Source organism: Fulmarus glacialis, unplaced genomic scaffold, assembly GCF_000690835.1.
Source record: "Fulmarus glacialis isolate BGI_N327 unplaced genomic scaffold, ASM69083v1 scaffold15410, whole genome shotgun sequence".
Taxonomy (NCBI): Eukaryota; Metazoa; Chordata; class Aves; order Procellariiformes; family Procellariidae; genus Fulmarus; species Fulmarus glacialis.
This window is the reverse complement of record NW_009185934.1, coordinates 25356-41314: the sequence shown is the minus strand read 5'-3', so window position 1 is coordinate 41314 and position 15959 is coordinate 25356. Positions and strand designations below refer to the sequence as shown.

Genomic DNA, 15959 nt, shown 5'->3' with positions numbered 1-15959 from the left:
ACTGCAGACCAAGTAAGATCGTATAGTGGTAAGGCTCTTAAAATAATGCCATGAAGCTCCCACTAGGCTTAAAATTCTGTAACTAGCACTACAGCTGATTGCACTGTCGCCTGGATGTTGTACCTGAAGAGAGAATCAGGTACTTTAGATGTATGGGTAACGTTTTGTGATGGTCTATTATACTAACCTCCTGTCCAGACAGCTGTACCTACCACAAGCAACGGAACGGCAGGGGAGCAACAGCCTGCTTCAAAAAATAGCCTGCTCCAGAGCAACTTTCAGTGTTAAGTCACACCCACCTGTAGCAGGAGCTAAGGGCCATCTTGTGCTGCCAGTTCTGAGTCAGAGAAACACGTTATTACAGATAGCACTAGACTGCACGAGTTACATGCAGGCATCCCATCAAGAAAAGCTATTAACGTACAAAAAAGGTAATATATATAGAGAAGCAGACACTCAGTATCAGTGGAGTCCAATTTTCAACAGTGATGCAGCCACACAACTACCAAAGGATCAGGTGAACATTACAAATCATACCTGTAGTTCAGGACAAGTCCAAGGAAGGAGTTTGTCTATATTTACAACACAGTAGCAAAGACTACAAGTTTTAAAATCCAGCTGCCTGTACTAAAGAATCCAGATATTACAGGGAAAATTTCAACAATATTTTCAAGTCCTTATCCCCCGGTATTAACCAGTTATGCATATGAATACAATATAATTTACAATACAGAACAGTGGAAGTATAAATATACAATGGCTCTCTGCAGTTTCATTCCCTCTAAGTCAATAATTCATTTTGCCTTGAAAGTTACTGTGACTCATGCATTGTATGCATTGTAATATTATAGCAGCAAACATTTAAAGAAAAACATCATGGTCCATATACCAAAAACATTAAAGAAAAGACTTGTTTGCAAATACGTACTTCAAGTATGTAAGTGGTCACTTCTATGCAAATCAATCTAGCATTTCAGTTTTTCTTGGAAGCTAGGTACTGGCCTTTCTCAGAGGTTTATGCATTGGTTAGCAGACTGCTTTTTACAAAGACTAATCTGCTTTCATCTTGAGAAAGACTGAAATGCCACATTTTTTGCCACACTACTTTTTTTTTCCGGTTATTTCTGAAGCCCTGGCCATTTCAAGTGAAATTCTTCACGAGCAATTTGTATGTGACAGTGGCTTTAACCCGTTACGGTACAAAAATCAAACCGAAACATTTCAAACACTAACCACACCTCAAGCCTTTCCACTTACCCTATCACGCCATTTACCCCAAGTGTCCTGCATTATTAGACCCGATACTCCATCTTCAGTGCAACTGCTTTCAGAGCAGGTCTGGCAAAATGAGACCTGGAGGTTTTGGCTCCACACAGTTGATCCAGAAATTTGCACAGCTTGCATGGTATTGGTGCCCTCCATACGCCAGCTTAAAGTTATCCGTTTCCGAATTAAAGGCCTAAAATAACACAAGAATTGAAACAAGTGTGACAGTCTCATCTACTCCAGGATCTAGAAACTAGAGTGGAAAATGGATACTGCAGAGGTATCACCCCAGAATGGCACTGCGTAGTAGGACCTTCTCACTCTGAACAGACCACCCAATAAACAGTATTTTATTTTAGTCTGCAAAGTGTTTGCAGGTGGACAAAAACTCCAACCATCACACCTGATGCATACTTTGCCTGTTACACCCTGTATTAAGGGAGCCATCTGATTTGCGTGCTGTCTGATCTGACACCTGGCAACTAACTCACCTTGTTTCATGCATCTGCTACTTCTGCTACATATCCACACAAGATAAATGCTTGTTCTGCCAGCCAGTAGATAGCTACTGCCTTTATTTCACTGGGTCAAATTTTGCTGTGATTTAGGCAGGTGCTATTCTTGATGTTAGTGTTATTTCAGGTTGAATTTGATCTGCTTTCTTCTGTTAATTGAATCTGCTTTACAATAGGAGCTTCTGAACAGAGTGTGTGAAGCCATGAACAAGCTTAAAACATCTCGAGGTTGGTTGCTAGGAGATACTTTCCAATGCTTCACAACTACCTATTTAAAAAAATATTCTAACCCTGTTCCCCATACCCTGGATTTCCTGCAGAGATTTCTAAAAATGCCATTGCCTACGACATATAGCCAAAAGTCAATATTTGTAGCAAAAAAACCCCTACAGTTCCCCCCCTTCTGGAACAGAGAGACAGGCAGCTGCAAAGTCAGAAACTCACTGCAGTGAATTTTCTACCACACAACAGGAGTAGCACAAAACCAGAAAGCTATTCACAAGATACAAGCATGCAGACAAGACAAAGGGGAGGCTCTAGAGCATGTTAGTTGATCAGATCGAGTGTTACGGTCACAAAAAATGACTAGAAGAAAAGGATTCATGATTGGTACAATTGAGAATGACAGCTGAAGGCCAGTTAGCAGTTCAGCCTTCCACACTCAACTAAGAATGATTCTATAAAGAATGTTTTTTACAGATTCATACTTTTCTAGGAAGCTCTTCCACAGGTTTCTCTTCTTTCTGAAATAACGTTGAAACCAAAAAGTCAGCAAAACTGCCGATATATGTTAATTGGTTGGCATTACTCTGTACATATCCTGGGATTCCCTCCCAGCTCTGCTAATTGCAATAGTCCCCTCCTGGTGATCCTCAGAGATGCATCTCATAAAGAAAAGTCATTAAAAGATTTTTATTTTTTAAAAAATAGATATACTTTTACTTAGTATCCCAGTTTCCTCCCCATTATGAACAATTTAACTCAACCCTTTATCCACATCTGTGTCATACCCAAAGCCCAATGAATACAGGACATTGACTATTTGAGTCCCATCTGTTGGTCAGATTTTGCCTTTGCCACTTCCAGTTACAAATTGTAGCCACGAAATTTTTTAAATACGCCCAAGGCCTAAATGAAAGTCCAAATTGTAAATTAAAAATGAGTTTAACAGTAGAGGCCACTATACTTACTTTACTTCTTGAATCCACATTTAGGAGGCACACTCCACAGGCAAGATCTTGGGCATTTTTAATCCCTGGACGCAGCATACAAGAAGAGAAATCCAGTGAGTTTTCATCTGGCTAAAGAAACGAGACAATAAAATTTAGGCATTTTCAGTGACTGAAAAAGTTTCAGACATCATGATAAAAACTATTGATCTGGTTGCTACTGAGAGCCATGGTATCACACCGGCAACATGGCAGGCATGACGTATTACATTTTCTCATAAATTGATGTGTGATTTAATCAAAGCCATTAGTATGTATTTGTAATCCTGCTATGCAATCTCCAACAGCATTAATTTATAACACTCAAGCTCTTGAAAAAGGGTTAGACTACAAAGGAAAGAATTCTTAAGTTCCACATTCCCACATCAAAAGGGGAAGAAACTTCTGAGGAAAGAGCCCAGGCGGCGGCTGCTACATTTCAACTGCAGCGTATTAAGAACTGGACGAAGATAAACAGTGGTATGCAACAACTATTTGTGCAGCTGCAAGGAAACGAGCCATCGGCCAGCACAGCTTTCACTAGTTCGTATTTGAACTGGTGTCTGTATCAGTGTTTATTGTCCTGAATTCCGTATTATTGCCTGATCAAAAAAGGGCAGTTGTTATTCTTTCTGAAGGTTTTTCTGAAGCTAGAATATGGCACAGCGGTACAAAATGGGATGTTAAAGTTAACCAAACCATAGAAGAATTAAGGTCACCAGCCATACACAAGCTCAGGTTAAAGAGAGGCAAAGGATGGGAGAATAAACCTGCAAATAAGTAATAAATTAATATAGTCTTTTTTCCGGTACACAAGCTTACATTTCAGCCACAAGATAAATGATAATTTAAAACTTTGCATAAGGATGGTATAAAACTGTGGAAATTTTGCTTGAAGGTAGTAGTGCAAATAAAAGCAATGACTAGAAATGCAAGAAGCTTAAAAAAAATCGTGTGATCATGGAACACGTGTACTCTTAATCCATACTCTAGGTATGCTGATCACGCTCCCCCGCTGAATGGCTGGAGAATAATTGGAATCCTGAAAAAACCACCCTTTAATCTTTAAGTAGATCAATCAAATTAATAAAGGCACTCTAATATTTGTTTACCAAATGCATGAGTGAAACAAATGAGAAGGTCATCCTGTAATTTGCAGTGAAAAACCACAAGGCTGTGCATAAAATTACCTTGCAACAAAATCCTTTAAAAGATAAAATTAACCTTTCCAAGCACATGCCTCTGAGCTAGAATACTACTCTCTACTTAATTGGCACTTCTGCATCATTTGGGATAGAACACCAGAGGAAGAAGGTATGGTTCCACACCTTCCAGTGACCCAGGCGGAGAAGAGAAACAAAAAGGGATGATTTTCAGAGCTCCAGGAGTCAGGGGTCCCTGGCTTTTAGATAACTTCAGAGGTACTGTGTGTTTATGAGAAGTCATTATTCGCAGCTCCTCATATGCTTAAACTTTAGCTGGACTGCTACCAGCCAGGAGCTGCTGCAGCTTGGAGAACACGTGGCCAAGCTCTGGACTTTAGGGTAATCCTGTAATCTTCCAAGGAAAAGCACTTTAAGAACTGAATTTTAATCCACTTGCTTAAATCAGGAGAGGATCCTGGTAGCTTTTTAGATTGTTACTATCAGCAAGGCCAGAGTTCAAACAGATGAATCCCAGCCTATCAACTTCATCTGCCAAGCAGTAAAATATTGGAAGTATAAATTTCATATTATGACAGGCTTTGTGCAACACAGGACATCACCAAAAATACCCGCTTGCCACCGCTGTTTGTACTGGAGAGGTTTAAAATGTGTAAAAGGTGTGTAAAAAGGGACTGATCATTTATAATACCTGTTTTGCAGGGAATGACAGTGAGCTGAAGATAGCTCTTTCAAGCAGAAACCAAGTACTCTGGGCCTTACTTATAAACAAGTGTTTATTGGGGAGGAAAAATCTTTAGTGGCCATAGTTGCATTGCAAGAAGGAAGCCACAAATTAAAATGTTCAGTGAAAACATAACCTGGTAATGATCTGCTTACTGATGCTTGGTGCGATATACTGATACTAAGAGTTAAAGACTCCTTAGGTATATACTGAGTTAAAGGGATCCGTTATGCAAGATGCTATCAAGCACCTACAGACGGATGAGTCCCTAAAAATACGAGTTTTACCATGGTTAAAAAAGTGATTTTGCACATTGTATTTCCTGCAACATACATAAACAAAAAAGTGCAAAGTGCTTAATGGCAAGGTGATTTTCTTGCCTTCTAATTGCGTGTATTCTGTACCTGGCCCCAATGTGCCCCTCATTTTCCCCAGTTCCTTTGCAGACCCTTCCCATGGGGTGCTCCTTCTCTGAAAGGCCACCCCTCAGACGGCCCCTCACCATCCCTCCTTGTAACACTCGCCCAGTTACGTAGAAAGCTCTAAAGCTCCTACCAGGCTGTCTCAGAGCAACTGAGCTTTTTCTGGCAGTTCTATTCAGAGGAGGAAAAGCTATTTAGTCTGTAGCAGGAACCAAAACAAACTTAGGCATTTCCAAATGCAGAGAGAAGGGAAAAGTTTAGTTATTCCTGTGTTGCTACATTGTGTGCTGCTGTATCCTGAGCATTAAAACTAATTGCAGGGATATTACAAAGACAAGATATGTCCACATTATTCTGGCTTCATAAAATGGCTTATTTAATTTTTACTAAATTTCCCTTATTGGAGAGGTCCACAGACACATAGGGTATCATGTAAATCATTAAGACACTAAGATAACATCACGTTTGTACATAAATAACAGTTTTCTTACAGAAAGCTTTAAACTGGATTTCACAAATAAGTGCATTTCCATTTTGCAAGAGAAAAATACAAACTGTAAAGTTAGGACACCCCATGAAGTCTCTTTACATATAATTATGACATTTCTTTTAGTAAAGACATAGCTTATTTTTGGTCTTACCGTTAAAGCGGCAAGTGACATGAAGCTTATTAGGTTGTTCCACACTTTATCAATATCCTTCAGCAGCTGCTGGAGTTTCTCACTACAAACAGCAGTTGCTTTGATACCCAGTTCAACTCTCTTTGTTACTCTGTAGACTTCAACAACCCCTGTTGATAAAAAACACAGTGGAGGATTGCGGAGAATTCACTGCAAGCACAGGTTCCGGAAACTTTAACTCAGAAATAGCACAAAATAGGCATGGCACACGAAAGGTGGTCATGGACAGTTATTTCAAAGTAGTAGTTACATTTATTTAGCAGAAAAGATGTTCATTATTTCGGTGCAGGCAATGAAAGAGTGATTATATATTACTGCTTTTCAGAGGAGAACTTTCAATGTAAGAGACATGGTAAATTAAAACATACCTAGTAAATATTCCATGCCTTGAGCAGACTGGATAACTTCAGTGCAAACGGATGAACTACTTATTCCATTTAAGGTATCATTTGCTTTCTTTATGACCTGGTGGAAATTAATTTCATAAAATGATGGTAAGAGTGATTATATATTACTGCTTTTCAGAGGAGAACTTTCAATGTAAGAGACATGGTAAATTAAAACATACCTAGTAAATATTCCATGCCTTGAGCAGACTGGATAACTTCAGTGCAAACGGATGAACTACTTATTCCATTTAAGGTATCATTTGCTTTCTTTATGACCTGGTGGAAATTAATTTCATAAAATGATGGTGTTATCTACCTTAAAATAATTATTACAAACAAGACTGTCCCCAACAGAAACTGTTACACAAAAAAGAAGACAAATTAAATAAGAAATAGTTGCCATACTCCATCACATGTTTTTATATATTCATGTTGTAACTATAAGTAGATCAGGGGAAAAGTATGAACATTTAAAACCTTAATGTATTCCCTCAAATATTTTCATTACCAAAATAATAGTTTTAAGAGTATGCGTGCATTGCTATCTAGTTTAATAATAGCATTCACAGTTTTGGCTGTCCAATACTCAAATGCAAAGGAGAAATTTTAAGGAAAACTAATCTGGCTGTGAAACATCTGACACCATTACCAAAAAATGAATGGCCGCTCCGCACAGCACATTAAGCAAGCCTGTTCTCAAGAAGTGCTGAAGAGCCAGATGCTGATATCAATGCCCTGAACAACATGCCTTACTGGGCACCCAAAACACAAGAACACCAAATTAACTCCTTAACTTGAAAATTTAGGCAAAAGCCAAACTAATCACAAATGACAGGAAGATTAGCATAGGATCTTTAACTGAAGAGGTAATGCTTCTGCTGCGTGACAGTTTTTGGTTTAAAAATTGTAATCCACTTGGGCTGATTTACACCCTTTCTGTGTCTATATGGTCTTAAACACTGAATGAGGTGGTACCTACAGGAAGGAGGAAAAAGTTTCCGAGGAGACTATACACTTACTTGCAGGGCACTCTCCAAGCATCTCTGCCATTCATATGCATACCTCTCACTTTCCTATTTGAAAGAAAAGGACAGTCAGAATCTTGTTCCTACACACGTTTCCCTTTCTCCTATCACAGCAGACATACAGTAGGCAGGTATTTTAGGAGACTTTGCAGATTAGCTACTTTTAACATACCTAGTCCTAATTTTCCCCCCATTCTTTAAATATTCTCTTTGCACCTGAAGTCTAAAATTTGATTTCTGGGAGTTAGAACTAGTTTCAAAGGGAAGAACACGTATGAATGGGTAAAAAGTTTGCATTGCACATACCTACTCGCGACACATTTGTTACAGGTCTGCTGTTCTAGACATGGGGATTAGCAGAATTTAATCTGAGTCCTTTTACCATCTATGCTCAAGATGAGCAAGAGAAATAACTACCACACAGCCAAAAAAGTTAAGCCATTTCCCAAAGCCAGTGGTCTCAGTGCCAAAGCTGGAATTAGATTTAAGTCGTAACTAATTTCCAGTTACAGGCTTCGACTGCAAGGTCAAGTGATTCTGACTGACTTTCAGACAACAGCATTTTTTTCCCGCTTCACAAGACTCGGAAGACAGGAAAGAAGAAACCTCCTTTATAAGAAGTTTCCAATCAAAATATCTACCCTTATCCAGATGCCATCTTAGAATCACACCCTAAATTCAAATAGCTGAAGTCCCAAAGAGTTGGGACACAGAACACCCTTGATATCACACTGATGAAAGTCATTGCCAATTTACTTGTATTCCAGATAATTCCTTACCTCAACTTCCCCAGTCAAATCTTTGTATTTGTCTCTGATGACAGGCAAAGCAGGCTTCTCACTTAGAGTATTGGAACGATCTCTAAATGGCTGTTCCAAAACTGGTAAAGGTGAAGAGCGACTTATTTCTCGGTCACCGAGGCTTAAGCTCCTTTTATGAGACCCTAAAAAGTTAGGATATAAACAAGTTAGTCTTCTACTCATAAAGGCACAGACTACTTAAAATTAATGAAGTTAGTAGCAAGGGATGCACTACTACTCCAGAAGAACAAAGCCTTCTATTTACTTGGTGACTGGTGCAAATTTCCCCAGTTCCTCAATTCTTACAACTTTTTGGCACGAAATTTTTTTTCTTCTAGAACGAGACCTGCTCCAAACACAACAGAAATCAAGAGAAGATTCAGCTTTTTTCCAGTGGCCTTTGGAACAATCCCCATTGGCTAATTTATAATTTGATTAGAAAAATTAGCCTTTGATGAGCACATGCATTATGAGTTCCCTGCACCCCAAGCAGGCTTACCTTGAACAGAGAGGTCAAAGGTAGCCAGTTCACTCTTGATCATTTCTTCACTAGACTTCACCTTGCCTTGGGAAGTTGCCACCAAGAAGTCAAACTTGCTGATTTTTGGCTTTTCACTCTGGAATTCTCCAAAGTCATCTGTAGATTCTCTTTGCAGTTCAGAAGAGATACCACTAGCAAGGAAGTCTGCCTCTTGATTTGTGTCAGCTGCTGCTGCTGCATCCTGTGCTTCTGATGAAGGTCTTGCAAAATCACCAAAGTCTCCAATGTCATCGTCGCTTGGACCGCTGGATACTAGTCCAGAGTCTTTAAAGTTTGCAAAGGCTGCAAAGGAAACATCCTGTAAAGCATCCTCGCTAGAAAAGGTTGTCACTTTGGAAACTGTTGTCATGGTAATGTTTTCTGAACTGCCAAACAAGGTCTCCTTCTTCTGAAGAACAGAAGTAGCCGCAGAGGATCCACTTCCTGAAGACTGGACAAAGGAGGAGAGCTTCTTGCCCTGATGAATGTCTTCTTTGTCGGACCAGTCATAGCTTGCCAGGCTGCTCACTGCAGACCCACTGTTATAGCTTCCAAATGGGGCACATTTTAAGTCATCTATATCTGAGAAAAACAAACCCCTACAATTAGAAGCTGAAGTTCAAACGTTAATCTCCCTACACTGTATAAAAACAATAGCAACTTGCTAAGAGCCTTAAAGCACTGCAAGAACAAACACAGTGAATTGTTGTTTCAATGAAGCTTAAACTAGAGTTTGCACAAAAATAATCTGAAAAATACCTAAGCATGTCATGCAAAAAAAAAAAAAAATCTCAATTTAATAAATGTAAGCCTTGACCTTTGAATATTGCCTTGTATTTTAAGCTGAAAGTCACCATCCCACTACGGGTAGCGAAGAAATAAAAAAATAAATGGTTCTAGATAGTACAGGCTGCACAGATCACCAGTTCAGTTTTCTGATGCTGGCTGCAGAATCTACAATCAAAATGTAAACATTACAAACTCAAACATCTTATCGCATTATTTCATCTTATCAAAACCAACCACACAGAGAACTGGGCTAACTTTCCCATTCCCTCCGATGAAGTATTAATACACTTTAATTTTATATTCATGCTTTGATACAAATAACATATAAAAATGTGCTGCAAGAATTTTTATAAAATAGAAATCCTGTTTAAGCTTATCACAGTTACTGCAGTGCCGCACGGCCGACTCTTCAAACTTACAGGTTCCAGGAATGAGATTAATATTGCGAAGATCTTGTTTTAGCTTTTACAAACTGTTTATTCAGTTAAGTATAGAGAAAATCCAATTATTTTGCAGAAAGCTCCAAACATTTATACTCACCTGGCAATTATATGGGCCAATAGGTTCTTCTCACGGCCGTGAGCAGGTATAAGATATAGCCTGGTTGCTTACATTAGAGCCAGCAAAGGAGCCTACACAGTGACCAGCGGACACTTTGTCCGCTACTCATTCAACTGATCTTTCACGTTTAGACTGAGATTGATCCATAGTGAAGGCACAGAGAGCCGAGGGCTGGGTAGTTTTCATTAGAGCAGGCCAATAGGTTCTTCTCACGGCCGTGAGCAGGTATAAGATATAGCCTGGTTGCTTACATTAGAGCCAGCAAAGGAGCCTACACAGTGACCAGCGGACACTTTGTCCGCTACTCATTCAACTGATCTTTCACGTTTAGACTGAGATTGATCCATAGTGAAGGCACAGAGAGCCGAGGGCTGGGTAGTTTTCATTAGAGCAAAAAAAAAAAAAAAAAAAAAGCCCTACTATACTACATTTGGCATTTGTTTTCCAGCATTAGCGACTGTCAGTTTGGATTAGACATTCAGCCGCTGCTCAGTGCCTAGGGTCAAACGGGCTCAAGGTAAAGCAAACCCAAGCCAGAAAATATATTCTCTTAGCATCGTTTTAGCTGAGACTGTTCTGATAAACATGATGGTTTTAACTGGCTGGCACGCTGCAACAGCAACTTGGTTTGATACAGCCAGGGTGAGAACAAGCTGACTTTCCAGCCGTCCTCTTTATTCAATGTGGCCACAGCAGCCTGAGGATTAAGCCACTTCAACAAACATTTCTGCCTTCATTTATTCATTTTACTGGAAGGGGAGAGCACGCCACGCTCTAGGCTGCTTTCCAGGCATGACCCACATACATAGCTAATTAAAAAGTCCAACAAATATGCAATTTAATGACAGAATTTAATGGCTGCTACAATAAAGCGAAAAGGCCCTTTGCAATGGGTCAGCGAGGCATGGTGTGTCACCTATCAGATTTTCCTAAGGGACAGTCTTCCTGCAGCTGCTGCATTTGCACGACAGCATCTCAGTAACAAACGTTAGCACCCTGCATATATACAGCAAGATTTCAAAGTGCCATTTGAATATTAAATTTGTAGAGCAAGCAGTTTACAGAAGGGTAAAGAGACGAGAGATGAAATCACCTGCTCATGGCAAAACTGAACAGAAAGAAGGCTCCGAGGTGAAAAGGAGCTGACTTGCAAGGGATCAGTAATTTATCACAAGAAACCACACCTTGTGCTCTCAAATACACGGTTTTGTTTAAAGAACTTAAATGAAAGCTTCGCTAGCATTAAAGAGAGTGCCAGAATAACCTCCAAAATGTTAGCCAACTGTAATTAATCCTGGGATCTTGAAAATACCAGTGCACTAGGCAACCTCTTTTTTTTTTTTTTTTTTCAATTTGTGTTGACTCCAAAGCCCAGGAAAGATTTAAGCATCGCTCTTGTTTCGGTATTCACCAGGAAATGAAAAGAAAGAGTGATGATCCTACTGTGAAGATCTGCACAATCTATTGTGAATGATTTCTTTGATAACTGGTAAGAGTTTGAGCTGAAAACACATCCTAAAGGACCAGGTCAGTGAGCTCCTCCCGAATCCTGAACTCCCCATGCTTCGCCTGCAATCAATAGGTCACGGCAGGGAAGGCAGAATAGTATTTTAATTATTCACAAAGTAAGATTCAAGATTCTCAAGGTGAATTCATGCAGACATGAAGCCCATCTGCATAGGTGTAAGAGCCAAGATGAAATGTAATAGTTCACTTCTATACACTTTATTTATTTGGATAGTTACGAAAGGATTACTCTGGTGAATAAACTTTCCTAAGAGTATTATATTACAGGAAAAAATACAGTGTTCAGAAACAACATGTTTACAGCTAAAGCAGTCCTAAAACAATTTATTGAAAAGTACGAAAAATAAGAATGTATGTGTAAGTGTCCATAATCCAAGGTAAACTAGCTTTTATAAGAATTTTTACTCTATTGCAAAAAAACCCAACATTTTGCTGTGCCATGCGCTGCACTTCATAGAATCATTTGCCACAAGTTAGATGTTTTTGAACAGAGGAAGTAAAATCATAACCTTTGTCATAGCTACAGCAAAACTAAAGGCTTATCCAAGCTCTTAGCACGTTTGCTGCATAATGAAGAGAGGAGCATTTTTCCCCCCTGCAGGTAGCAGAGCAACTTGCCACCAGACTAATAAGCGAAGAAGCAGTTTACACGTGAAAAGCACTTCTTGGTTGACCCTAGAGAACTCTTCATGGTGTGGGTATCTTTATTATTGGCAAAAAGATGGTTTTATTAAGCAGTGTTAAGAACCGCTCCTCCAATAGCCTTTTTCTTAAAGACCACAGATACGTTTAGTGAATAAAAAAGCTCCAGTTAAAATGCTGCAGTTATCGCCTCTGATGCAATAAAAGCTTCATTTTGCTGGTATGGCAATTCAAAATTTAAAAAGATGCATGTGTATCAGTAATATTTTTTTCAAAGCAAGAGATAATTAAGTGGGGAAAAAAAAAAGAATTACATCTAACTAAGCATCACACCTAGCAAAGACAGACATTACAGAGCAACCGCCATTTTCTCCTGGAGGACATTTTTAGTAAGAACAGAATCTGAACTGATGAGAAGCATTAAATTTTATCAAAAAAATAAGCAAAGACTAAATCCATTCAAAATTCTTTGAAAATGCTTTGTTTTGGGGATATGCAATCTTTTTTTGTAAGGTTAAAAGTGATTTCTTAGTTAGCATTTTTTGGAGAGCATATAGCAAATTCCCTGTTGAAGCAGGGCAAATCTTAAATTGATCATGCATTAGGAATCCTATAATCCTACCACAAGAGATTATCAATAGATTTCAGTGAAATATATCATCATAAAACAGTATTCCTTATAATCTCAGTAACAATTCTGTGGTGTCTTCCAGAAAGAACACAGCAGGTTTGAGTTTAGTTTTGTTCTAAAAATCCAAAAGCTCTTATGCCCAATATAGTTAAAGCCACATGTCATTGGCACTGTCAGCTTTGCACTGGTGAGACCACGAAACACACCCCGGATTAAATACACTGGATATAAATTCTCAAATCACTTAAAGATGGGGCAGGGTGGGAAGGGTGGGTGTGTGCCTGTAAAAATAAAAGTCAGACCCATTCCAATGTCACGTAACCACTTTTTTTTTTCCCTTAAAAATATTTTTTAGTGAACCAAGAATGGAAAAAGTGATCTTCACAGTGTCATGCTGGAGCGCAGTAAGTTTCCAAAAGCTTTAGAAACCAAACCCAATTTGTATTTCTTCCAAAGGAAAAGGTTTGAAATATTTACCACTTATTTTCCATCCATTTTGAACTACCAAAACCATAGTCCAACCTGCCTGATCATCATCTGGGGGCAGCTACAGCTACACAAGGCAGCCATGCAGCTGCTGGAGAGCAGCAGAGCAATAGCTGCCAAGGAATGTACAGGAGAATATTGACAGAGGATGAAATACAGTTAAAACACTGTTTCCCGGTGTTATCTCATCTACAGAAAAACTTGACATCCTTCATTTGAGCCAACTATAACAACTTATTTCAACTACCAAGGATTAAGTTATGGCTGGAGGCAATTTACAAGCTGGAGCCTTCAATGTCAACAGTTTAATCATTTAAGGAAAACCCTTGACAGTGTTAGTGATATTCTAAAGAAAACTGAAAAAGACAATTCAGAAGATTGTAATATATTTAGTGGTTTTAACCAACATAGGAGACTTTCAAGTTTTTATATTTCAGTTTATATTAAATTCTGATGAATAAATATAACTCTTGTGTCATTTTTTGGTTGTTAGGGTGACATAGGTGGTAGCTAGTTCTGTCGTAGTGGAAGAGCATCAAGACACCAAAACCAGAGCTGTTACACTGGGAACATCACCAGCAGTCTGAGCCAGAAGGCCAGAGATGGAACGGGGCCAGGCACCACCTCCTTACTGCTTCCAGTGGGGCTTCACCTGATAAAGGCAGAGATGAAACTGGAAGAATACAGAGGCTTGTATGCACTACTGCCATCTGTATCTTGCCTATCATCAGCAGTCAGAAAAATTCAAAGCCCATTTCTCAGCTGGTGAAATCTGGAACAGGGTTAATGATAAGGGAGTACTCCAACTTACTTTCGTTGAAGATGGCAGTACCTAGCACTGCTAAGGTGGAAACCATCAAGAATGCTGATTGTAAGATAAATTAAAATGAATGAAAAAGGAGAACAGCCTTCAAACCTTGTGGAATTAAAGAATTTGCTAATTATTTTTAAATTATCATGATAAACAACGTTTCACAGCAAAATAAAGACCCCCTGAGCTTGCTTTGGAAGCGGGGAGACAGCTCAGCTCAGTCCTGCAGAAGCCCAAGGCAGCTGCTGCGTCTCTGCACCCTTTGGCTCAGCTTGGAAGGCGTTCAGAAAACACGTACGCACCCTCCGCTGTTAGAGGCCTTCGGAGGACAAATAAGTGTTGTTAAGCTCTTCTGTTTGCAGAATTACACTAAATGAGAGCAAGTGAGTGAATTTGACTGTCAAGTCTGGACAAAAATATAATAAAGTATACAGTCATGAACATTACTCTCCCTCCTCCAGGTATGATTACCTGAACAAATACTAATAGCACAAGCCCTGCAGAATTAAGTCTCTCAGGTTTATGTTCAAGCCTTCAGTTTAAGAAGCTTTAGGGCTAGGCATAACCTACTGGTTCTCCAGAATGAGAGAGGGGTGTTGTTTTGGTTTTTTCTTTTTTTTTTTTTTTTTTTTTTTTTTTTTTTTAAAGTCTCTCAAGATTGGTGTAAAAAAGAAAAAAAACATATTCCAGTTTCTGCTCTGGTTTTTGCTCTTGTGGCAAGGAACTACAAAATCCCAGTTTGTGCTGGCATAACGCTTTAACTTTATTCCACATCTCAATTACTTTTAGCTTTTTACCTTGTCTGCTAATTTGATGTTAATCCCAAACTGTTAGTGGCCCAGGATTTGGAGGATTTTGAAGTGACGTAATTACGTGACACAAATTTGCAGCTGTCATTCGTGTTTGAAAGCTTCAATATTTAGTAAGCCAGGACTTCCCAAACAGAAAAAGGAAGCAGGGCCCTTTACTTTGGGGCACCGATTAACTCACTCTAGATTAGCTAAATAAATACCAGAATATTGTTTAATGGGCTCCTACTCATAAAGGCCTAGATAGCGACACATTTTCCAGTTGGTCCCCTTCACAAAGGCATATCATAACCTTGGCTGGCAGCAGGGAAATCCAGATGAGGAGACAACGGGACAGAGAAAACAGTATTTCTGTCTTCAGTCTGAACTACCACCATACCCTCAAAACTAGCTCACAGAAACAATCCTGCCATCCACACATCTCTATTCAATCCCTCTCAAAAACTGCTCTTTTAAAAAATATTGGTTAGCCTGATACGTAAAGTTTCAGCAGTACACAGGGAGCGCGGTCAAAGCATTAGAAGAGGAGAAAGAAACTCACCCACACGCTGCTCTGCAAGAGAAAGGCACCCGCCAGCTTAAGGGGATACTATAACTTTAAACTTTGTATTTTTCAGGAAGAAGAGATACCTTGCTGGTTTGCAACAAATCACACACATCCCCACATTTTCAAAATATGCCAAGATAATATTTATTAACACAGCAGGACTTACAGATCACAAAAGATAGTGATACATAGGAGCTCGTCAGGGCATTATCAGAATAAAGCATGCAGGTCAATACTTGCAGAAGAGAGATATCAAAGCAGATCTGAGAAGGCACATTCACACAGGAAATGTTTCGTTGAAATTAGACATTAGAAAAGCAGCAAAAAACCTGAAGTTGATTAAAATATACAGAGATCTCCAATAATGCCAAAGAAAAAGGTACTTTACAGATTTGTAAGTGCAGCAAATGGATAACCCTTTGAGAATACCCGGGCGAGGGTACA

The 15959-nt window shown here is 39.2% G+C and overlaps 1 protein-coding gene across 1 annotated transcript in view; it reads right to left on the bottom strand.

Annotated features, from left to right (window-relative positions):
• Nucleotides 1-1327: 1327 nt before the first annotated feature.
• SYNRG (synergin, gamma) overlaps nt 1328-15959 on the bottom strand; it is a 36021-nt gene continuing 21389 nt past the window's right edge. Inside the window, exons 14-21 of the mRNA XM_009584975.1 lie at nt 8692-9294; nt 8172-8335; nt 7387-7440; nt 6547-6643; nt 5940-6088; nt 2972-3082; nt 2489-2524; nt 1328-1459 (exon numbers count right to left, since the gene is read on the bottom strand). Coding sequence (XP_009583270.1) covers nt 1328-1459; nt 2489-2524; nt 2972-3082; nt 5940-6088; nt 6547-6643; nt 7387-7440; nt 8172-8335; nt 8692-9294 — 1346 coding nt within the window. The remainder of the gene's footprint in view (nt 1460-2488; nt 2525-2971; nt 3083-5939; nt 6089-6546; nt 6644-7386; nt 7441-8171; nt 8336-8691; nt 9295-15959) is intronic.